The following is a 22,878-nucleotide window of genomic DNA, read 5'->3' as shown; positions in this document are numbered from 1 at the left end:
ATTAAATAGCTTCCCATTCAAATTCTGATTAATACATCATTTGAAATGATCACTTGTTCCATCTTAATTACTTCTTCACATGTGGCTATATATATTGTTGGTAAACCAAGTACTTTTGCATGGAGATTTTCCTTATTTTTGTGCAAAATGTTAATTAATTAACAAGAGAGTTTCTTATTTCCTTGACATATACGTGAGTGTGTTGTGGTACTACTGGCTTTCACACCTAAAAAAGAATGCATTTATGGGTCCAATTATATATATATATATATATATATGAGAAATGATACTTACATTTGTGAGTGTGCAAGCGTCATACAGTCGTTTTAAAAAAAATAAATAAATATAAGACCCATATGAAAAGAAATTAATTTTTTAATAATAGACCTCACTTTTTTTCAAAACGACTACACGACGTTTACACATTCTACGACTGTATGTAACGTTACTTTATATATATATATATATAATGTTTTCAACTTGGAGCTACAAAATTCAAAATTTATATATCCCGAGAGTTTCGGAATTTATCAACCCTGTGCATCATTGTGATGTGGGAGGACAAATCAAGCACGATTGGCAGATCATGATCATCAAAGAATCCTGTCATGAGTTTTAGGTCACGGGGTTAAGAAGTGCTCTTCATTGAAGAAACATTAATCTACAGAGATATTATACATATATATATATAGAGAGAGAGAGAGAGAGAGAGAGAGAGAGAGAGCACCAACTACTTGGTAAATGCTCACTATGGATAACATAATGATCTCAAAATCCAACTTACAAAAATAAATGAAGCTTGCCCCGGCCAATAATCAATACCAATTGCCCTACCCATAAGCTGGGGGATACCGAGTGTTGTCTCTAACAAAATTCACCCGTCCCTTCATAAGTTCTTGTTGTTAGCTTTAATGAATATCATATATACACAACTCAAATCAAAACCCTTCGTTCTCTAAGATCTAGATTTGCGCTTACGCCCTTTTGAGCGCTTCCCAGATGTTCCAGTACCGTTCACACCTTCTTTTTGCCTTTTAACATCACCATTGCAGACAGAATCAGCTAAAGCTTTGGAGGTCTTATTGTGCTGAAAAATGTTCGTCACAATGGCATAGACAGTTGCCTCACTTTTTGGGGTCAAGGTGGCCTTTCTTTCAACAACCGCATTTAGTCCGCAGCATAAATCTTGCATTGCTGTGTCTCTAAGCTTTTGAAGTATGACATCTTTCTCAAGGTCTAAACAGTCAGTTGAAACCTGCAAAGTGATCATTTGATGGAAACAAACCATTATCCTGTACAAATTTGGACCGAACGAGTGTTTTCTTTCCCCTAGCAGATCAATAATGGAGTACTTGCTCAGTCTAACTAGACTATCTTGGTCAAGGGTTAGTCAATATGCATGTAGAAAATCTTCTGATCTTCCACTACGTGTGTTAACTAATATACATAAATACATAGAAATACATCTACAAGTACATATATGCTCGTATCAAATTTGAGAGATTAAGAAACTAACACTTCCAACAAAAGCAATGGCGGATGTATACGCAATCTATAACATGATGTTCAGAGTTACTAAGAATGGTTTATGTATCTCTGGCGTGCTTGAAATTGTTGAATAGATTCCATAATTACCAATGGGGAATTCGAAAAACCACCTTAACCAATTCCTTGTGCCACCACAACCCCCTCCCTCCCCGCCCCCTCCTCTGCACTGCCACCAGCATCAAACCCTCCCCTCCCCCTCCTTCCTCTCTATTCTCCGTTACACTGTTACCGCCACCACCAACACCACTGTCCATCAAATTTTGTGAGTTTTTGTTGGTTTTAATATCAAGCTTTTCATTGCAATCACCTACGAGAAAAGTATTTTAAGCTCTCCACCAAACTATAGATAACAGAAAATTTTCCCTAGTTAAGTTTTATTGAAACGAAAGGAGCTTCACTTGAGAATCTAGTCATAGAGAGAGAATCAGGACTGATGCTGGTTGACAAAGAACACCATGTAAATACAATTAGTGTCGTTTCGCATCGATTCATCATGCATGTCAGAAATCATTATGCAAATGTAAATAAGAATGGGGTGGAGGGTGAGCTCATAAATTCAAGAACCACAAAATGAATATGAAAATAACCAAATTATCAACCAAAAAAAGCCATGCAAGCTCTGAAGAAATAAATAGGACTAGTCTACCTCTCACCTTAAAATCAACAGGGACATTCATTTCAGCAGACTGGCATCCACAACCATCACTGAAGTTGAGTCTTAAAACCAATTCAAATGATCTTGTCCGCATGGTTCTCCTGACAAGTATCAATAACAACCATTGAAGCTGAAAAGGAAGCAGCAGATAATGTCTAATTAAGCTATAAGCAATAGCACCACTGATAAAACAATGGGATATTCGATTCTCCTATCTCCTCAGGAAAAGTCAACAATTCAAAGCATTCACAATTTGCTCATAAAGGGCCAAGCAAGTTGACTACAATCCAAATCTCTGAGGAGGACCCTACCTCACTTACGCATCCCGATAAGTTCCCCTGATGCCAGATTTTCTCATTTGAAGCAAACCATATGAAACACAAAAAATAATAAGATCACGTATCTGACTTAATTTTTCGGATCCCTGGAAGAAATTATTGAGTGGAGCACAATATTTTTTTTTTAATTTAAGCTCTGCCAGGGAGCACACTATGACATTGAAAAATTGCTGAATATAGATATAAATAGCACTGATGCACATCTTTTTTTTTTCCCTTCTCCTTTCAGCAAAATTTAGTGCAATAACAACTACAATCTCAATATGTGATAGCATGGGAGCAACCTTTTTAGCCGAAAAGGTTGCATATGTAGAATGGCGGCTTTATAATCTTGCTTGTCCAAGAAGGAAACCTGGGTGCAACACAACAGAAGGTTAACCCAATTGGAATAAAAGGCTAGATGAAAACAAAAATGCCTTGGAACTTAAAATGTCTCTTGTGACATAGGGATCCCAATGCCACCCTAAAGTTACCCTAGGGATACCTACAAAAGTGGCCCACTCTTGATATATTAGTAAATAATTTCGAGCAAGGGTCATCAACTTTACTTTAATGATCTATAGGATTTCTACAGAGAGACATAGTGGTGAAATATCAGAGTGAGAGAATGACTAGAAAACTTTCTTCATAATAATGATGAATCTCAATATGGATTCATGGAGGGCAACAAACGTCGCTTTGGGACTTCAAATATATAATACACAGAAAGACTTTGGATAGTGGTAACAAAGGGAAATGAGCAGCATCATGAATTTCTAACATAAAATAACCTCAACAGATTCGATGAATGGCAATGGAGCTCTGTGTCCATGTACACTTGCTACTTGGAGGGTCCAGTTCACATATTTTTTATCTGTAGTTCAAGTAGAGAGACTTTGTAAGAAAGCTATAAGACCAAAGCCTCAAATTAATTACAAGTCACTCCTATAATTCCTTGGTTTTTGTTGCTTCAAGAATGATGCCTGGGAACTTGAATTAGGAGTAAATTAAGAAAATCGTTTTATATGAAAATTGATTGGACAGAAAAACAGATAAATAAATTAAATCTCATTATATTATCTGTACATAGATCTACCAATTTCACAAGAAAATGCTGCCAATAGGCTTAGCCAGTCAAATAGAGTAATACAAACTGCATTTGCATAAAGGTCTTGGCTTAAGTAAGTTCATGTGACTTTTTGTATCCTAAACAAAGGTGAAAATACAGTGATTATAAATCCAAAAATAGTTACCTATACTCAAGGCTTGAGTTAGAATGACCTGGAGAAGATCGATCCTGATAAATGGTGGAATCTGCAGGTTAAGTCTGTCCATGACGCCTGCAATAACCTGTTCCATTTCAAATCAATACTTAGCAGCCGGCCAACTCAGCCAGAACATATGACTGATAAGTAGCAACTAAACTAGGTACACTTACAGTGTATGATGAATCTAATTATACATTTATTACTAAAACATGAATGCTAAGTTATAGACATCCTACATATGGTATCGACTTAAGCAGGCAAAAAGAGCTCAGCTCAATGAAAGAAATGTCAGACACTGGTTCGCTATTTCATAACCAGAGTGGAAAAATAAGACAAGAATTTGCAATACCTTATCTACACGCCCATGGATCACTAAACTTGCTTTCTTGTCCTTTGGAGTTTTCTGTAAAGTTAAAGAAACCATATCTTAGGCAACTAGAACATAGATGGCTAATCATATATGTAAAATGCCATCCTAAAAAAATGGTGAAACATCAATTATGGAAAAAGAAAAATGGTGAAACATCAATGATGGAAAAAGAGAGGGTGAAAAATCAATAGGGCAGCAGTTTCATTTATGTGGCTTCCAAACAAGAAAGAAAGAAATTTAAAATAGAGGGTAAACTTCTTGTAAAGGAATCATATAGTACTTTTTTGTTAAATATCAAAAGTTATCAAATCATCCTGCCATCATCAGCTGGTCTAAACCTTTAGCCAAATGCACACATATTGATCTGTTGCCTCATATTTGCAAGAGCAGTAATGTGGCGCTAGATACTTATGAGGACTGATAAGAAATTCCTACTTGACACACAGGCAATAAAATGATGGTAACTACTTGCTGCTCAATAATAATCAATGGAATTACTAGTACTAGAATGAACTAATATTTGCCAGCCTCAACCACTCATCACCATTCAAGCTTTTAAATTGGACACTATTGGAGCTCTTAATGCACTTTGTTTCTCTGTGCAAGCAGCGAACCAATTTAAAACCAAAAAGGAAATACCTGGAGATTCACAATCACAATCTTCCCCCCACTATGGAGCGATTTAAGAGGAAGGTTACAAGCTGGAGTTATTTGCAAACTGCACGGAGAAATTATTCACATGGCCATCAACAAAACCTGAATGGAATAAATCATAATAGGACCCCAACGGCCCTTCAATCCAAGAGAAGCTAAGTAAAATAATTGATCATGGAGCCAAGTTTTCTCGGAAGAAACATTGAGAAGGCAAAAAAAAGGGTGAAGTATTGTCAAGAAGAATCCTGCCCTTACCTCGTCCCCAAACATAATACAACGTCAGCCATCCTGCAGTGGTTCTCAGCAGCGTCCATCTCCTTTGAGGGTAATGCATCCTGCAGACAGAGAGACAGAGATTCCTCAGAAAATGTGTTTTGATGTGTTAAGAATATGATATAAATAATTTTGTATACTTCCTATGTACATGGGCTTCGCCTATTACTATTTTGATGAATAAAAATTTTACTTATAAAAAAAATGATATAAATAATAAAATCTACATATTCCCATCAGCTTAAGCTTTTGGGACAAGTGGTGATTTCACATGGTATTAAAGCAAAGGCCTGAGTTCGAACCCTGGCTCTACACTCTACATCATTTAATTAAATACTTCACGTGTTGGGTCACTCATTGAGAGAGAATCTAGCCCACACATGAGGGAGAGTGTTAAGAATATGATATAAATAATAAAATCTATCTATTCACATCAGCTTAAGCTTTTGGGACAAGTGATTTCACATGATGAATTAAAAAATTAGCCACTGGCACAAAGTCCGGCCTCATCAAGTAATTATTAGGTACTTCCGGAGTACGGATACACGGTACTCCTATCCCATCATAGGATACCATGTCAATGAAAAAAGGTGCTTGCATAAGCAATTTTAATTATATGACATGTTGTGATAGGATGGAAATACCACGTCATCCATACTCTGGGAGTACCTAATAATTTTCCAGCCACAACACCTTTTATGGTGTTTCAAAAATGGCAAAATCGCAAATCTCAGCCAAAATGTTATTTTTCACAATTCCTTGTGACTGTCTAAAAGTCAGCTGAAACCAGTGAATTTCATTGACAGGGGGGTAGTTAGGGAATCTACGAAACAAATCTCAAGAAGAGAAGTCTCTCCTGCCATAAAATCATATATCTTCTTCTCTCTGTTTTTTTTTTTTTTTTCCTTTTTCTTTTTTTATGAGTGCATAAAATCATATATCTTGTGAGCAAACTTTACATAATGGATATTAGGGGATTCAAGTTTATAAATTAGTGATCCTTAATCAAACCATCTAAACCAAGTGTCACCGGGACCAACTGAAAAAGGTCATCCAACGTCTACAGATATCGAACTTTGAGTTTATTGCCTCATATTTTGAATTAGATTTTGTGTTCCTACGAAGCCTAAAAAGATAAATTTGGCTTATTTGCCATTCTTAGTAATTAGCATACTAGTACCATAACAAATGGATTAGCTTGAAATGCCCTGTCCAGGCACCCACAATATACCAAGTACAGCTTAAATTTTGAACCTCAACAAAAATGCAACAAAGAAAATAAGGTAATTAGTACCTCCCAGTCAAGAACTGTATCCTTAAGCTTTGCTCCACATTTTACATCAAAACACCGCCTCGATGTCTCCTTCAAACCAATAGTTTCCACTTCAAAATCCCGCAAGTACCTACCCATGTGCAAATAAGATTTTTTTTATGTCAACTTTATTAAAAGCACAAGGGGCACAACCCAAGTACAGTGTATACAAGAGAAAGAATCCAACTAAGTGCAAATAAGAATCTTAAGCATCCATAAATGGAGAGTAGAAATATTCTATAAATAATAATAATAAGAGCATCAACAAGTGATTTTTAAACCACATATAAACTTAAGCAGAAGATTCAGAGCCCCCCAAAAAGAAAGTAGAAACGTTAAACAGTCAGTTTCATTGAAAATAACTGGTCTTACTCGGCTCCACATGAAGGGCAAGCTTCCATAAACGAATTTCCATGCAATTCAGCAAGTTTCTCCCTTGGAATTCCAGACCGAAGATGGAGACCATCAACATTCTTGCAATTAGAAGTAATAGGTTGTAAGAAATGAAATGAGAAAAGTAAGTGCATAGTGTTTCATATAACCCTACATAATGACCCACTTGACTGAATACACCAGGAGAGACAAGAAACACATCAAGTCTTTACGCCATCCAACATTGTTTTGTTCTTGGCAGGGTTTTAGAAAATAATTTTGGATGTCACCCTAACTCGGTGGAAACATAGAATACAAACATAGCGTAAGGAGTATGTTTAAATTATTGCAAATAGCAAACTATTTGAACCTTCCTCTCAGCAAGTTTTAACAATGGAACAACAAAAGCTATTCTCGAGAATAAAAATTCTTGAGAATGAAGTAGCAACTCATGTGAGCAACAAAAGAAGGAAACAGCTTAAAGCAGAATAATGAGGAAACTAGACTTAGCACCCATCAACCAGAGTTCAAGCTAAAAGTTATCTGCTAAAGGGATAGAATCATACATAAAGCTGAAGACATAATGCAGCCATACCTGACTAATTAGAAACTTCAAAATACCAGCCTTCTCTAGTTCAACCAAAGCCATATGAGTCAAGCTCGGCATTGCACGGTGAAATGGCAGTGATGCTTCAGGCAAAGCTTGGCCTTCACGCTGTACTATAAATGAGGATGAGAAGAGCCATACAAAGGGATTTACAATGGAATTATTATATTGCTGATTGTGAAGAAAAACCATTTTCAGGTGCATGTGGGACGACATATGAAGCAACAGAGCAAAAGAATGCCAGTTGTTGACAAGCTAACGAAACCTTTTATTTTCATTTCAAGTTGCCTCGTATATATATTTGACTCTTTGGACAGCTCATCAGCTTATAAGTAAGATATCCTCACATTTGGATCAACAAGGATGCAAAATTTTATAAGAAAAGCCCATGCTAAGCTACTTGTTAAATTTAAAGAGCTCATTCTAAATATGATAAAAGTTGTTGAGGTAGGGAAGGAAGGATTATTAACTTAATGCACTTTGAGAAGATAACGAGGGCCTTATTAACAACTTATGAAGCTATATGAATTTCACAAGTTTTCACCTGAAGCGTCCATATCCCCTTGGGGCCTCGAAAATCAGGTATACCACAAGAAGTTGATATTCCTGCGCCTGTAAATGCCACTAGATGCTTACTCTGCAATTATAAACAACAAAAAAATTCCTGTAAAACATCAAAGAGAAAATATTTAACACTACCATCAATGAGATGAGTCACGTGATGTAACTTCAAACCTTTTGTATCGTCATGGCAAGTCGTTCAATCTGCCAAGACAAAAATAAATAAAGTAAAACAAATTGAGTTGAGGTCAGAATCATTAGAAAGCACATATCAGGTCTTAAAATCTTCATTTAACTGCTTATCAAAAATAAAAATATTCATTTAACTAAACACAGGAAGAAAACATTGAGAGGACCAAAAGCACACATGTCAAGAAATTTGCATTAAGACCAATTCAATTAGCAGCAGGATAGCATAATATCTTCCTTTTGGTAGGAATAATAATTGGACAAAAAATTGATACCCTCCAACCATAATGAATATAGTCACAGTAGATCCACCAACATATGCATCTTTATCAGCAACAATGAAAAGAAGACATATTCCTGCACTCCGAGACTCTTCTGGTTTTTTGTTTTTTGTTTGATGCCAAGATGCTAAAAAGGGGGTGGGGGTAGTAGTAGAACCCTAAACTAGAGGTTCAATGTGTCTTTCCTTAAATCCAAAAACAGTTTTTTGATTAGACACATTGAAACTTTTTAATCACTCCAGCCTATGTAAGTCCTTAATTCTATCACATTTTTTTCCCGACTTCGTAGATAAGAAAATACTGTTTATTACATGCTTCATGATTCCTCCCCGCCGCCTATTCTACATGCTAGAATTATGATGTACCTCAAGTATTCACCAAATTAGCGCACAATTGAATCTAAATAATAATAAGTTAATAACCTGCGTCTCTTCAACCCTAGGCATGTTGATGATCAAGAATGTCACGAAAATTTTAACTACAATTGCTACGTAAACATCGCAGCCGTTATCACAATCAGAAATGAGCACAAAAATTTCAAATAACCAACAAAGCAAGTGAATTGCAATTCTACTGAATATAAAAGCCAAAGCCAATATACGAGATCTCATAAAGCAAGTCACAATAGCACATAGTTGCAGAAGCATAAAAAATAACCATACTTTCACCGGGTTTAAGAACCGAAAACTATGTTGCATTCATGGGTATCAAAGTGCTTAAGATCAACAAGTTATCAAGCCGAAATGACAATAATGAGCAAACTAGAAGCACATTTAAAAAACACAAAACAAAATAGTAAGAATGTGAATGGAAAAAAGAAAGCCCCACTTTTTCTTGCAAGATGCGAGGCGAGTCGAAATACTCAGCCATGCCAACTTTTCCCACATCTTCTATGTACGAAAGCTTCTCTGCATAACCCAGAGACATGGTCACTGACTGAGTCGAGGTGCTTTCTACACCGCTTTATCTCTCTACAAGCTCAATCTCTATTCTCTCTCAAAAAGTTTATCAAAATAAAGTTTGGGAGAGCGAGGCCCTTTATATTCTTCCCTCCATTGATCACAGAGAGTATGCGAGTATTTTGCTTCTTTTAAGGAGACCCCAAAAGCCAAAACAGGCACTTGCTGCCCCCTGCGTATCAAGAAACAATTTTCTTTAGCTTAGTTTCTAGAGACATATAGGGGGAAAAACAATTTCTTTAAATGCCCGGTGAATCCCATTGTGAGATTACCAGGGTGCCCGTTGGATAGAAAAATACTTTTCTCTATCTCATATAATCTCAATATTTAGATATCACAAATATAAATATTTTTTTATCTAATCATTAGTTAATTAGTATAATTTTTATAAACTTTCAAACAAAATTAAAAAAAAAAAACTCAATTTTTTAAAATTTTAAAATAAAAATAATATTAAAAATATATTCTAACAATATTTTAATTTTATAATATATTTATTCAATTTTTTCTAGCTCATTTCCCAACATCCTATAAAATATTTTACCTCAAACAATTTCACTATTATTCACTAATCACCTCCTTAGTATTCATAAGTCATCTCAACTCACTATCAAACTCAATCCCTAATTAATTTTTTTTTTAGGGAAATCATGATTATTGTGCGACTTTCTAATTAAATATTATATTTTAATACAATTAAATACATTAAAAAATTACTGATATTTTATTAAAAATCTGTGAACAAATTGGGTAAAGTTGTATCATTTTATTTTTTAATATTTATCTTGGGTCAATTTTTTTTAATTTTTAAATATTTATTATATAAATTTACAATTTTTTATAACTATTTTATAATTATATTTCAAATGAATGATACTTAGGTAAAAGTGAAATTATAAATGTATCACTGGTGAGGTATTGTAATTATATTATTTAGTTGTGAAATAGTTACAAGAGCACTCACATGTCTAAACCTTCATTTATCCTAAAATTTAGGGTTTATATTTGGAAAAAATTCTAAATGCATACTCCATCCGCCTCCCCATTTTAGGACTTGGGTTTGGAGATGCTACAGTGGCTCCCCATATATCGGGAGCCACTATACATCCCAATCCTCCATTTTGGCTCTTAATCCCGCGCAACTTCTCTCTTATTCGTATCCTACTTGCTACCGACCGTCATTCGCATCCTCATTCGACAACCCCTCCAGTCGTCGTCTCTGATAAGTAAGGCTCTACACTTTCAACATGTACACCCACACACACTCTCTCATCTCTCTTATCGGAATGCTCTGTATGGATTCATCTTTATGTGTTCACTCATATTGTTTCATTGTTTTCAAATTCCTTACGATTTACATCCATATGTGTTTACCCATATTACCCTGTGATTTATTCGAATAAGTATTTGTGATTTACTCGAACGGGTATTTCTGATTTACAACTTGTCTTAGCTTGTGATTGACTTGAATCTTTTTGTTATTATTTCTTGTGATTTACATTTGAGTCTCTAATTATGAAGATGTAGCTGTGAATTTCAAACCTCTATGTTGAGCAAAATTGGGACTCTGATTTACAGTTCACTCAGAGTTTGGGTCTTTGGTTCAATCTGGTTAGGGTTTTACATTTGAGTCTGTGATTTTGTTAATATTGATGTGATTGTGCAGGCAGTGATTTACATTTTTTTATATTTGGGTCTTTGATTACATGTTACGATAGCTCTCATGCATGAACTTGTCATTTCTGCTATATTGAACAATGTACATGTTTTCATTTAGTTATCTGATTCGATTATTCCTTGTGATTTATTATGTATTGGTCTCTGATTTACATGTTATTATAGCTGTGAATTGTAATTTTTCATTTATCCAGCATTGGAGATTTATACATGTTTCTATTTAGGTAGATGATTTGATTATTCTCTATTATTTACATTTAGGTCTTTGATTTACATGTTACTATAGCTGTGAATTTCACCAAAGTATTTTCTACAACATTAGGGGCATGATTTACCTTTTACCATGGCTGTGATTAGGGCTTTGCGTAATTTTTAGATTCTATAGTTGACATTCAATTGAGACTATCGTTTGAACTGTATATGTAAGTGCAAGGGCTTTGATGATGATCGGATTATTGAGTGTACCCAAGTGTAATATCAGTAAGTCTATTAAATGATCATCGATTGGTATGGCAGGGTATCCCGGATGACTATCTTAATTGTGAAATTTTTACAAAGGCAATTGGGATTTGCAGTCGTCCTATATTGGGCCCTTTGTTATGCTTGAAAATGAAAGATCTGAGCCTCCTTTATATGTAAATATTATGCAATTTTGTTATTTCATTTTGTGTTATCTTGTACTTTCTTAGCTTATTTGGTCAGTAATATGAAGGGTTAACCCTTGCTGGTTTATGTGGAACATGTTTTATTCTATGACTTGTGCCTTATACCCTGTTTGGGAGTTTGGTTTTATGATTTCTTAGCAGTGCTTGGTTGGTGCTGCTGCAAGTTGTTCATTGTTAAAATTGTTGTTTAGTTTTGTGAAACTTGGCTCTGAGATATATACATGCATGTTGTTCTTACTGCCATTTAATAAAATGGTGTTTCTAACTAATATAGGCAGTATCCTTTTGGTTTCTCATTATCTGACCTCGAGGCATGCGTTTTGTGATTTAAGTATTCTGCTACACTACATGCATGTTGTTCAGTTTTCTTAAATATAGATTACTATGATGAGTTTGCTGTTCAATTGTGATTGGCTCCAAATGACCAATTTTTTTAGGAAGCAGTTTCTTCTTCATTAGTTTTGATGTGAGATACCTATGCTAAACATTATTTCATCTTTTTCAAACCTACATCATTTATTGCAGTTGTGGTATGATATCTTTTTTCCTATTATGCGATTTAGGAATGTCGGTTGGATTACTTTGTCATTTCGGTTGTTTTGTTATTTAGTTATGTTAGTTGGATTACTTTTCCATTGCTTTCTGGTATGATATTAAGAAAAATTGGTTGAATTATTTTGTCATTTTCTCTATTCTGTTATTCAATTATTTGCTTGGCTAGATTATTTACTTCTGTAAAATATCACAGCTGTGATGTATCCTTAATGTGATATTATGGAAAAGTTTTTAACAATTTAGAGATGTTAAACTTGGAGATGTGATATATCCATGTTGTGATGATATATTGTCATTGCTCTACATGTTTTGTGAAACTTGGATGTGAGATATTTATGTTAAACATCCTTTTATGCTTCTTATAGTTGGTTGTGATACCATCATTCTATGTTTGGTTGGATTATGTGCTATTTTTTAGAGAAACTTATTGTGTTATGATACCATTCTTGTTTGTGATAGGAAATGCATATTTTCCTAGGATGCTTTTATGGTTTGATATGATTTTGGTTGTGTATCCCCCTCAATTGTGATGATAATAAAGTTGAGTGAGAACACTAAAAATCTATAACATACTTTGTGGCAAGGTCACCCAGACGGTCAATCACAAAAGCAACCGATTGTTGCAGCCATTCGAGGATGTTGCCTTTTTCTCTGTGTTACTATTAATTTCTTGAGCCACTTTTTATGGTTTAATGATTTGGGTATGTTTGGGGGCATTGCAAGAGAAAGTTGAGACTTGAGCATCGATAATGGAAATGGGCAAAAACTCCATTGCAGGGTAACTCGGATAACTAATGAATATTAACAATCGATTGTTATAGCCATTGAAGACATTGTCGCCCAATCAAGGTTTTGTGAATTGTAGTAAAATTCTTTCAAATTTAGTTTGTACTAAAGATAAGAACTGGGCTCATTGTTTGTGTACAAAATTGAAGTAAAACAAAAGACAACACTACCTAATGCGTGGGTCAAGTAGAAGCACTAGCAATATCTCATGCTCAGCAAACTATCGTCAAAATGAATGCCCAATATGTTATTTTGGTATTAAAGTATCTCAACGCTCATACTGAGGATAATGAGAGGCGTCAACTTTTCGGTTGCCAAAACTATGAGGTACTTTTAATTTGTTGGTGGTCTTATTTGCTTATTTGTGTTGGTACTGTTGTGCTTACATATTTAAGTACTGGTCAATTGTACAGGCTGGGCAGTCTTATGGGTTTTTCTGTCATTATGATCTAGAAATACCAGCATATGGTCAAATGACAATTAACCGATTAAAAATTGAACTTCATAAGATACAAGTATCAACGAGCATTCAAAGCAGTCGACAATGACTAGAAATTGATTTAGAGAGGAGCAAGAGAAAATAGGAGAAAACTAGTTTCACTATAGCAATTTTGATGTCGTGGTTATTTGTTTTGGCAATTTATTTTGAAAAATTTTGAGCAATCTAATGGCTCTATTTTTACTAAACTTTTGGGCACGATGGATGAGCATTTTCAATAGTTGTAATTATAATATAGTTTTATTGTTCGCACATTAAGTTTGTGTTTTGGGACTGGTGTGAATGGGCAATAGTAGTACTTTTACGCATAACTGAGAAAATATTATGGATGTATTTTAGCTCTTTTTATTAACTATTTTAGTTATTGAGAATGAATCTGCAGTTTATGAAATGTGTAATTTATCTTAACGTGTAAAAAAAATAGATTTATCTATTTCTTTCCTTCGGGTATGCCTAAAGCTTAAATTATTTACCTTCAAATCTGGCAGCAAAACAATAATCTTGTTTTTTATTTATCCATTACAAATAAAATATCATTGGAACAGACGAATATTTATTATTTGTAAAATCGTAATAATTTCAAAACTATTATTGTAATGGGATAAAAAATCAGTTTCTTGTTTAAAATTTACATACAAGGTGATATTGCTCAACATAAGAAAAAAGACAAAACAGTGAGTAGTTAAGATTGTAAATGGAAGTAAGAGAAAAAAAATACTAAAAAAGTAATAGAGAAAGATTATTTTAATATGATAGAGAAAATGTAGGGAATGAGATGTAGCCGTATGAGATTTTTGAAAGATTAGTAAAATTATGATAAAATTTTAAGAATATTATTTTTTAACTAAAATTAAAAATTTATAGGGAATGAGATGTAAATGCTCCAAAGTAGTTTTACATGTACCTAATTATCAAAGTACGGATTTGAAATAAACTATCAACCTCGAATATTTGGTTTCCATTGCGTTGGTTTTACCAAAGTTTAGTAAACTTTGATACATGTTTTAGACTTTGATAGGAGTTTATGTTGGCATCTTGATTTAAATTATGATGGATTTTTTTTTTTTCATTTCATGGTATGGTTTTGATTATGGATTATGTAAATTACTATTAATAAGTATTTTTCATGAAAATATGGTTTAAAGCAAATGATTTTTTTGTATCTTGCCCATTTTGCAAGAAGATCTGAGATGGATGGGTATAGAGTCTAGACTTAATATTTTTTATTATTATTTAATATTTTATTTTTTTTTTATTTACAGATTATTTAAGATCACCTAACTACGCAAACGTAATCTATTATTTAATATTTTTTTTATCATTTTTATTATTATTATTCACAAATTATTTAAGTCTATCTCGCTAACCAAACCTATCATAAATGTTGCCATCACTCAATCTACATTTATTATTTATTGTAAAAGAAAAATCCACATTAGTTTCAATGTCTAATCAATCCCCCGCTGAACAGCCCTTTTTGCCTTTTGTTTTTCTTTTGGTGAAGCTGTATTTTAGAGGATAGAGATTCATATATGGTAAAAGTTCCTTTTAAAACCCATAAATAAATAAAATTGGGACGAATGCATAGTGAAGTCCTAGGTTTGAATTATGCATTGAATTCACACTTAAATGTCTCTTTGTCCGTTACTCAGCATTGTGGGACACCCAAACGATGATTAGCATTGTGATGATAAAATGGTTTAACTTTTTTTCCCCTTTTTTCAAAGTTTGAATGTTGAAGTGAATTCAAACTTTCTATGTCTCTTTTATTTATTTGATTTGTTTCTCAAGCCTCCGTAATCGTTGACAGCCACAAAACACATTTTTGACTCTCCATATCTTAACTATTGTACCTACCCATAGTTGGGCACAACTCAAGTATGCAATGTTTTTAATGTCTTGTATAAAGAATACTGTTATTTTAAAATCTCTACATTATATACTGTTTAGGTAACATAATTTACTTTAAAAAATAAATTTTTAAATTTAAATATTAAAAATTAAATATTATTATTTAAATAACGTGAATTGTATACACTTGTTGAGGTCGTGTTTCGTGGGCTTAAACAACTTCACACCCCCTATCCAAGCGCTAGCTTGCACAGTTACAATGGGGAACCTCGGGGTTCGTTGATCCTCCGATGCCTAAGTTAGTTTCTTGAAGAAGATAATAAACGGAAGCAAAATAAAATTGTGTATGAAGGATGGTAGTTTTTTTCATTACCTCATTTGCTGCTTGGTTGACTCTTATTTGTAGTTATCGATTAGGATTCTCCCATAGTGGGGTGTTGCGCAGCATGGGACAATACGCTCAGTGCAATTGATTCACCGAGCAGCTTCCATGTCGTCACCTTGCCGAGCAGCGATGGCCTCAGGCCTTCTCTGTGCACTGCTCAGGTCTTGGGCCGCATTCAATGCGACACATTCTACGCTCTGGGGCGCATTAAATGCTATGTGGCTTCTGTTATGGACAGCATTAAATGCGACGTGACCTCTATTCTGGGCCGCATTAAATGTGGCGTGTCTCCTATCTCGCGTCCGTTCCATCTGATGATGCACACCACGTCCCCCTCCCCTCTTTTCTCAGTCTTCACCCAAATCTCATGTCCCGTTACTAAAGCCCGACCCGAGTTCCCTATCCATACTCTGATCTGGGCACTTACCTTTCTTGCCCAGACTTAGGCAACGAGACTGGGCCTTACTTACTTTCAGCCCAACCTACCGCAATGTATTCTTCTTGCGACCCTGGGTTTAATGTAACGAATTTTCCCCCATGACAACACTAATTTGAAAATGAAATAATTCTTAATAGATTACCCCAAAACAATTATTTTGTTGGACCACATAAAGAAAAATACTATATATTAATGTAATGGTCTATCAATAATATGACCAGTACTATAAGAATCAACGGCCTATAGCATAACACGTCGCCATTATTATCTTTTGATTAATGTTACTCATCATCTCAATTCTTATCATCCTTCTATCATTTCATGATATAATATTAAATAATTAAAGATTATTTATTATATTTTACTTATAAATTTGTCATCTAATATCACATTATAAAATGAAAAGAAGACAGTGAGAAAAAAAAATGATAAATAGATTTTTTTCATGATAGATGACTCTGAAACAATTATTTTGTTGGACCACATAAAGAAAAATACTATATATTAATGTAATGGTCTATCAATAATATGACCAATACTATAAGAATCAACGGTGTATAGCATAACACGTTACCATTATAATCTTTTGATAAATGTTACTCATCATTTTAATTTTTATCATCTTTTTATTATTTCATGATATAATTGAAGATAATTGAAGATTATTTATTATATTTTATTTATAAACTTATCATCTAATATCACATCATAAAATAAAAAATAGAATATAAAAAAATAATAATAAATAGATTTTTTTCTCTTTTATCTCAACAAATTCACGAATAATAATGACAATACAATAACAGTCCCATTCGTCACACAGAAGCATCCAGTCATCCGCAGTCGTCACGGAGGTCGAAATCTCAAAAATACCCTCCCACACGACGTGCCACTGCCCGCCCACAGGGCCACAACGCCATTCTGCAGGACACCGAGCACACAATTATTTGAGGTCTTACTGGACATTTGAATAAATCCAAGAAACAAAATTACGTCCTTGTCCTCGCGCCGTGTGCCCCCAAAAAGTAAAAACTGTATTATTATTCCACTCTGACGCACTTGACGGGGGCAATGGTGGTCCCTCGGTCTATACCATCCACGTAATGAAAAGAGACGACTAGAGCAGGGCGGCTGATAAAAGAGGGACCCAGACAACCTCTTCCAAGAGATCCCATTGGCTGCTCCAAAACGCGTGGAACTACGTCACCACGCACCTATCACAGACTATATTTTTCCCGCATCTAAACCAACAGTCCCAACCCCCAACCGTCCTTATAAAAATGCCGTTGCCACGGCCGGCCTTTCTTCGACTTCCAGTGCTGGTGCTGGATCTGTTTCTACAAAGATTACAGTTTAATGGATGCCCCTTGCTTAGAGCCCTAATTATCTCTCGGTAAATATCTTCCTTTGCTTGTTTCCGTTTCTCCTTTGTCGTTTTACGTATAGTCGAATTTGAGTTGATACAACATGATTAAGTTGTTAACATTACGTTGTTACCTTCAAATTCACGAAGTTAAGCTTTTGGTTTGGTTAGGGTATTACTTGGAGACTCTGCAGCGTTTGTTCTTGACTAGTTATGATTTTGGCGTTTTTCTTGTTTTCAGGCTGTATCATCGGATTTTGCTACTTCGGTTTTGGGTTGGAACCATGTCGGCTCGGCACCAAGTGTTTGAAAATGGACTTGAGCAAGTTGAACTGCTTCCAGCGACCAATGATGACCATGGAGGAGTCATTGTGGAGATGAAGGGGTCTATGGCCTCCGAGGTCTTTGCAACTTTGCTTAGAGCTTCGGTCTCTGAGTGGAGGCGACAGGTTGTAATTTGTTATTCGAACCTGCTTAATGTTTTTAATTTCGTACCGTACCGGCCGGTACGGCCGAAATTTTTCGTTTCGGCCGTCCGGCCGGTACAGGTACTAGATATATACCGTACCGGCTAAAATACCGGCCGTATCAGCCGTTTCGGCCTAAATTTCGGCTTGTACCGGCCTATATTTCGGCCAGTACCGGCCGATATTTCGGCCTGTGTTTTTTTTTTTTTTTTTTTCGTTTTTTCAAACTACAAATTTATTTTTTGACCCCCAATTTTGGATTAGACTATTTATAATTTATATGTATGTATGTATTTATATATAATTTATTCATATATAAACTATTATTTTAGAATATAATTGTTATATATATTTATATATATAATTTATTCATATATCGACTATCCCGAAACGGTACACGAAACGGTACCGGTATCGAAATATTTCGTTCCAGTGTCTTGACCGGTACGCCATCCGGTACGGTATTCAAAACATTCAGTTTACAAATGGATGGGCTTGTTACATTACATGATAAATGGTCTAACGCTCTAAAGTTTTTTTCCAATAGCTTGTTTGAACTTTAGTTTACTTCTTTAGTTTTATGATGAATTACAGGTAAATACTTTTAATCTTTAAGGAGAAGTGTTGGAGGTGAAGTTGTTGACTTTATAGATCTCATTTGTATTACTACGTCCAATGCTTTATCAAACTTTATCTAATGGTTTGAAGTATATTTTGATTTTTTATTTATTTTTCCAAATCTAATTGGATGAAGTGGTGCAGCAATTGGGCCTTATCTTAGTTTATAATTTTCACAATAGCGTCGCTTTCACTTTCTTTTTTCTTCTTCATTCTTTCTCCCCCACCCCCGTAATGATAATAGTGTATTAAATTGTCAAACATATCCTTATCTGTTGTTTATGAAGATAAATAAATCTTTCATTGTTAAGTTTGGTTAATTTTTAGATATGCTTCACAGGGCAAGAAGGGTGTCTGGATTAAACTGCCCATTGGTCTTGCAAATCTGGTGGATCCTGCAGTGAAGGTAATCATTTCCTGCCTCCAAACAATTTAGTGGGGACAAGTAGTCACAAAAAGTGGGTGTCAATTAGGGCGCAGAAGCATCAACATGATTGAGTCATGGTCTTGGGGCAGTTAGTCCTGAGTCCTGGTAAAACTTCCTAGCTTAATTCTGTCTGTTTCCTTTTTATTACCTAGGTAGTTCATCAAGCATATACTTCAAATTCAAAGACCAAGTTCTACGTCATGCATTGTTGATCGAGGCATCTGATCTCTTGAGTATTGATTTCTCTTCCGTGCCTCTCTTATAATGGTGACAGGAGGGATTTTGTTACCACCATGCCGAGCCAAATTACCTGATGCTGGTTTACTGGATTCCTGATACTAGCAGTACTATTCCTCTAAATGCTTCACACTGTGTAGGTATTGGTGCTATTGTTTTGAATGATAAAAGAGAGGTAGGTACTTCCTCTGTAGTTACTAATATTTCTCCCGATCATTGTGGATAAAATTACATTACATCATAGAAAACCTCATGCATTTAAACATTTTTCAGTCGTTGAGATTGAAGTTAGAACACTTGTTCTAACATTCACAAAGAAACTTTTAGTTCTTTGTGATAATTAGTTCTTGCGTTTCCTAGAACAAATAAGCATAAAGCATGTGCGTGGTTACCTTTGTCTAATGGCAATTATTGACATGAATATATCTACAATGCGGTTTTATAAATTATAATGGTGTGTAGCAATAAATCTAGATCTTTACTCCGTATACAACAGTTTAGGGTAGCTTGCTCTCTTTTTACGGAAATAATATTTTACAGACTTGGATACTTCGTTGTCAATTCCCTTTTTTTCCCGTCTCTTGTTAATCGGTTCAATTCAACAAAGCAGGCTCCTCCTTAAAGTCAGTTCTCATTCATAAGTCGGTCTATCTATTTTTTCATATTTTTGGTGTTTTTACTTGTAAAAAGAAAAATCAACCCTCCCCCCAACCCCCATATTGCTGAACTGGAATCTCCCTCTCTCTGCTAGCTTCTTGTAGTTCAGGAAAAGAGTGGTATATTCCAAGATACAGGGGTGTGGAAAATCCCTACCGGGGTTGTTGAGGAGGTATAGACCTTAACCGAGCTGCTTTTTTATTATTTGATAACTAAATGCATTTTGCTATCACTTGGTAAAGGAGCTCTTCAATCTACAGGGTGAGAATCTTTTCATGGCAGCTAAAAGAGAAGTAAAAGAAGAAACGGGGGTAAGTGTTGGATGTATATCAAGAAATATTGCTCTGACCTTCTAATTTATGCGCTGGTATGATAAAAACTTATTGAAGGCAACTGGTTTATACTGCTTCAGATCGACACGGAATTTCAGGAGATACTAGCATTCAGGTATAAACTTTATACTGTCTAATCTACCTTTGAACTAAACATGTATATTTCATTAGTACATATAAAGTTGTTGTACCATGTATTTGTCACATAGACAGTGATTAGGAACTGTACTACTACACCTCCTATCACTCTTTAACACCTTTTTGCCTTACCTTTTACTTTCGGACGTACATTTTCAAAGCGGTGATTTGATGGATAAATTTAGAGTCCGGCAGGGGTATCTTGTTTGGCACATCTATAAATACTAACATGGGGAACTATATACCCAATCAGTTTTTCTTTCCAGCATTTGGGAGAACCTGGAGAATGGGTTAGATACAGTGATCTTTAGGCATATATCGGTTCTGAAAGCTGATATCGTACCACCATCATATATTGGATTTTGTGATCTTCATGGAATTATTAATGAAAAATCATTTCTAGAAGCTAATTAACAAAATGCATTCTCATTCAATACATTGCTAAAAAAGAAGTGCTGACCATAGATGGATTTATTTTCCTCCACCATTCAGTTCCATCTTGCTTTGTCTCTTGATGCTTCTCTTACCATGATACTTATCAAAGAAGTCTCCTACCATTATGAACCTAAAAACTCTGGGATTTGTAAAGTTCCTTTGTGGCCTATCCGAAGTAATTTACAAATCTCGTTGAAATTGATAGAATAGATTCATGTTTACTTTCACCACTTTCATCTTTCAGGCAGTCGCACAAGGTGTTCTTTCAGAAGTCAGATCTATTTTTCATTTGCATGATGCGCCCTCTATCCTTTGACATCGAGAAGCAAGAACTAGAGATTGCAGCAGCCCAGGTAATATTATCAAAGCTCGTTCCACAGGTGTAAGCAGGCAATAAAATATTTTATTCTAACGTGCTACATGACAAACTTCTCCTGCAACAATCTAGCTTCATTAGCAGATAGAAAAAATAGGTAGTGGCCTTGTGTCTTTGACAAGGTAGAACTATTAGCTGGAAGAAAATTAACATGAGAAGCACTTGAGCTTGAATTGAAATGAGGGAGAGCTCCCACTTCTTGAGCAAAAGAGAGCTCTAGATGGGTACAACTTTGGATCAACTATGTACTTTATTTATCAGCTTAAAGACTATCTGTGATGAGAGCATATACTTGCAACCCCTGTAGCGAGACTATTTTGGCACAAGCCATTTATTTTCCTAATGCATGGCATTACCGAGTTATATACTTTTTTTGGCTTTATTCTTCTTAGTGGATGCCGTTGGAGGAATATGCAGATCAACCTTCGACCCAGAAGCACAAGATTTTCAAGTACATTGCTGACCTATGCTTGGCGAAGATGCAGAGTGACTACACTGGATTATCACCCCTGCGTATAACTTCAGCTTTCAACAACAATTTTAGTTATCTATATTTGAACAGCCGGGATCTGAACGTTTCCTCAAACTCTTCTGATCAATCTTAGATAAAAATACAATTGGTGATTATTGTATGAAATCCCGATTATATTTTATTATATTTTTAACAAGCAAATGCTCTGCTTCTCTCTATGATGAGGTACAATGCAGAGTCAGACCAATAGAATTGGTGTTTTTTTTTTTTTTTCTTCTATATGCATTAGACGAAATTAGGCACTTTTATTGGCATGTTTGAGTTGCGACGCTGCAGGGTGGTTTAAGTACCGTGTTTGTAAACAGAGATGGATGGCAGAAAGCACTCTGTAGTGGTCTTAATTGTGATTAAGTCTTGGTTGTGTTGAGCTGAGCAAATCCCACTTTATGTTGTACTAGTTTACTGCTTATACGAAGGTGTCACTTGAATACCTGAGAGATCTGCGGGATGTGTCATCAGTGTATTACTATTAACAGCATTGTCCCCATTGTTGTTAGTATATGGGTCTTAAAACTGAGTTAGAAGACTGGATGATACTCACAACAACGTTGCTTGTATGAACTGCACAATTTGTCAGTATCCATGCCATGCACCGGCTCCACCTCTCTCTGGCTATCCTTTGTATGGAAATCCACCGCCACAGCTGCTTGCTCAAGGAAATTACCAACCAACTCAGGTTGTTCGGTGCGGTGCTGCCAATACCCTCCTCCCACCCTAACTACGGTTACGTGCCTTATGTCATATGACAACTATTCCGCTTTCCCCTTCTTGAAATGAAAATAGTTTGTATTCATCGTTGACGTATTCTTTGCTGCCAGTGTTATAATTTTTTTAAATTGTTACATAAATTATAATAAATAATTCAATATTTTAAAATTTTAAAATAATAATAATATTAAAAAATAATATTTTATTTAATCATTTCAATTCTCAATTCAATCGGTCTCTTTTTTTTTTTTTTGAGAAAGTTTTATTCTCTTCTCTCTCTTTTTGTGTTTAAAAATGGGGTATTTTGCTCGGATTAGGTGACCCAACTTTCTAGCTGTAATCATGTGAAACATTTGTTAAAGGAG

The 22,878-nt window shown here is 35.0% G+C and overlaps 2 protein-coding genes across 4 annotated transcripts; one reads left to right on the top strand and one right to left on the bottom strand.

Annotated features, from left to right (window-relative positions):
- Nucleotides 1–716: 716 nt before the first annotated feature.
- On the bottom strand, nt 717–9,554 carry LOC108985344 (NAD-dependent protein deacetylase SRT1). 2 transcript variants are annotated; one of them, XM_018957620.2, is made up of 14 exons: nt 9,236–9,554; nt 8,112–8,141; nt 7,921–8,013; nt 7,365–7,484; nt 6,770–6,870; nt 6,380–6,488; nt 5,068–5,147; nt 4,798–4,876; nt 4,138–4,191; nt 3,774–3,870; nt 3,312–3,394; nt 2,826–2,893; nt 2,202–2,304; nt 717–1,255 (listed from the first exon to the last, which is right to left on the bottom strand). In XM_018957620.2, the coding sequence occupies exons 1-14, from the start codon at nt 9,332–9,334 to the stop codon at nt 956–958; spliced, it is 1,416 nt and encodes a 471-aa protein (XP_018813165.1). In that variant the 5' UTR covers nt 9,335–9,554; the 3' UTR covers nt 717–955. The 2 variants fall into 2 exon arrangements, with proteins under 2 accessions (XP_018813165.1, XP_035543135.1); XM_035687242.1 differs by lacking the exons at nt 8,112–8,141; nt 9,236–9,554 and having other exon boundaries at nt 7,365–7,489; nt 7,921–8,009.
- Nucleotides 9,555–17,481: 7,927 nt separating this feature from the next.
- LOC108985333 (nudix hydrolase 10-like) lies at nt 17,482–22,598 on the top strand. 2 transcript variants are annotated; one of them, XM_018957606.2, is made up of 9 exons: nt 17,482–17,616; nt 17,828–18,035; nt 19,012–19,077; nt 19,373–19,510; nt 20,087–20,164; nt 20,253–20,303; nt 20,405–20,439; nt 21,142–21,250; nt 21,666–22,598. In XM_018957606.2, the coding sequence occupies exons 1-9, from the start codon at nt 17,504–17,506 to the stop codon at nt 21,876–21,878; spliced, it is 1,011 nt and encodes a 336-aa protein (XP_018813151.1). In that variant the 5' UTR covers nt 17,482–17,503; the 3' UTR covers nt 21,879–22,598. The 2 variants fall into 2 exon arrangements, with proteins under 2 accessions (XP_018813151.1, XP_018813143.1); XM_018957598.2 differs by having other exon boundaries at nt 20,235–20,303.
- Nucleotides 22,599–22,878: the final 280 nt, after the last annotated feature.

This window comes from Juglans regia, chromosome 2 (genome assembly GCF_001411555.2).
Source record: "Juglans regia cultivar Chandler chromosome 2, Walnut 2.0, whole genome shotgun sequence".
NCBI lineage: Eukaryota > Viridiplantae > Streptophyta > Magnoliopsida > Fagales > Juglandaceae > Juglans > Juglans regia.
This window is presented reverse-complemented; position numbering and strand designations above follow the sequence as displayed.

Bases quoted from the DNA above. Each gene is read 5' to 3' on its own strand.
- LOC108985333 (XM_018957598.2), top strand. From the start codon at position 17,504: ATGCCGTTGCCACGGCCGGCCTTTCTTCGACTTCCAGTGCTGGTGCTG. The intron at 20,440-21,141 runs GTATAAACTTTA...TTCATCTTTCAG, and splicing joins CAGGAGATACTAGCATTCAG to GCAGTCGCACAAGGTGTTCT. The intron at 21,251-21,665 runs GTAATATTATCA...TATTCTTCTTAG, and splicing joins TAGAGATTGCAGCAGCCCAG to TGGATGCCGTTGGAGGAATA.
- LOC108985344 (XM_018957620.2), bottom strand. From the start codon at position 9,334: ATGTCTCTGGGTTATGCAGAGAAGCTTTCGTACATAGAAGATGTGGGA. The intron at 6,871-7,364 runs GTATGGCTGCAT...TCTAATTGCAAG, and splicing joins TGAAGTTTCTAATTAGTCAG to AATGTTGATGGTCTCCATCT. The intron at 1,256-2,201 runs GTGAGAGGTAGA...ATCACTTTGCAG, and splicing joins ATGTCCCTGTTGATTTTAAG to GTTTCAACTGACTGTTTAGA.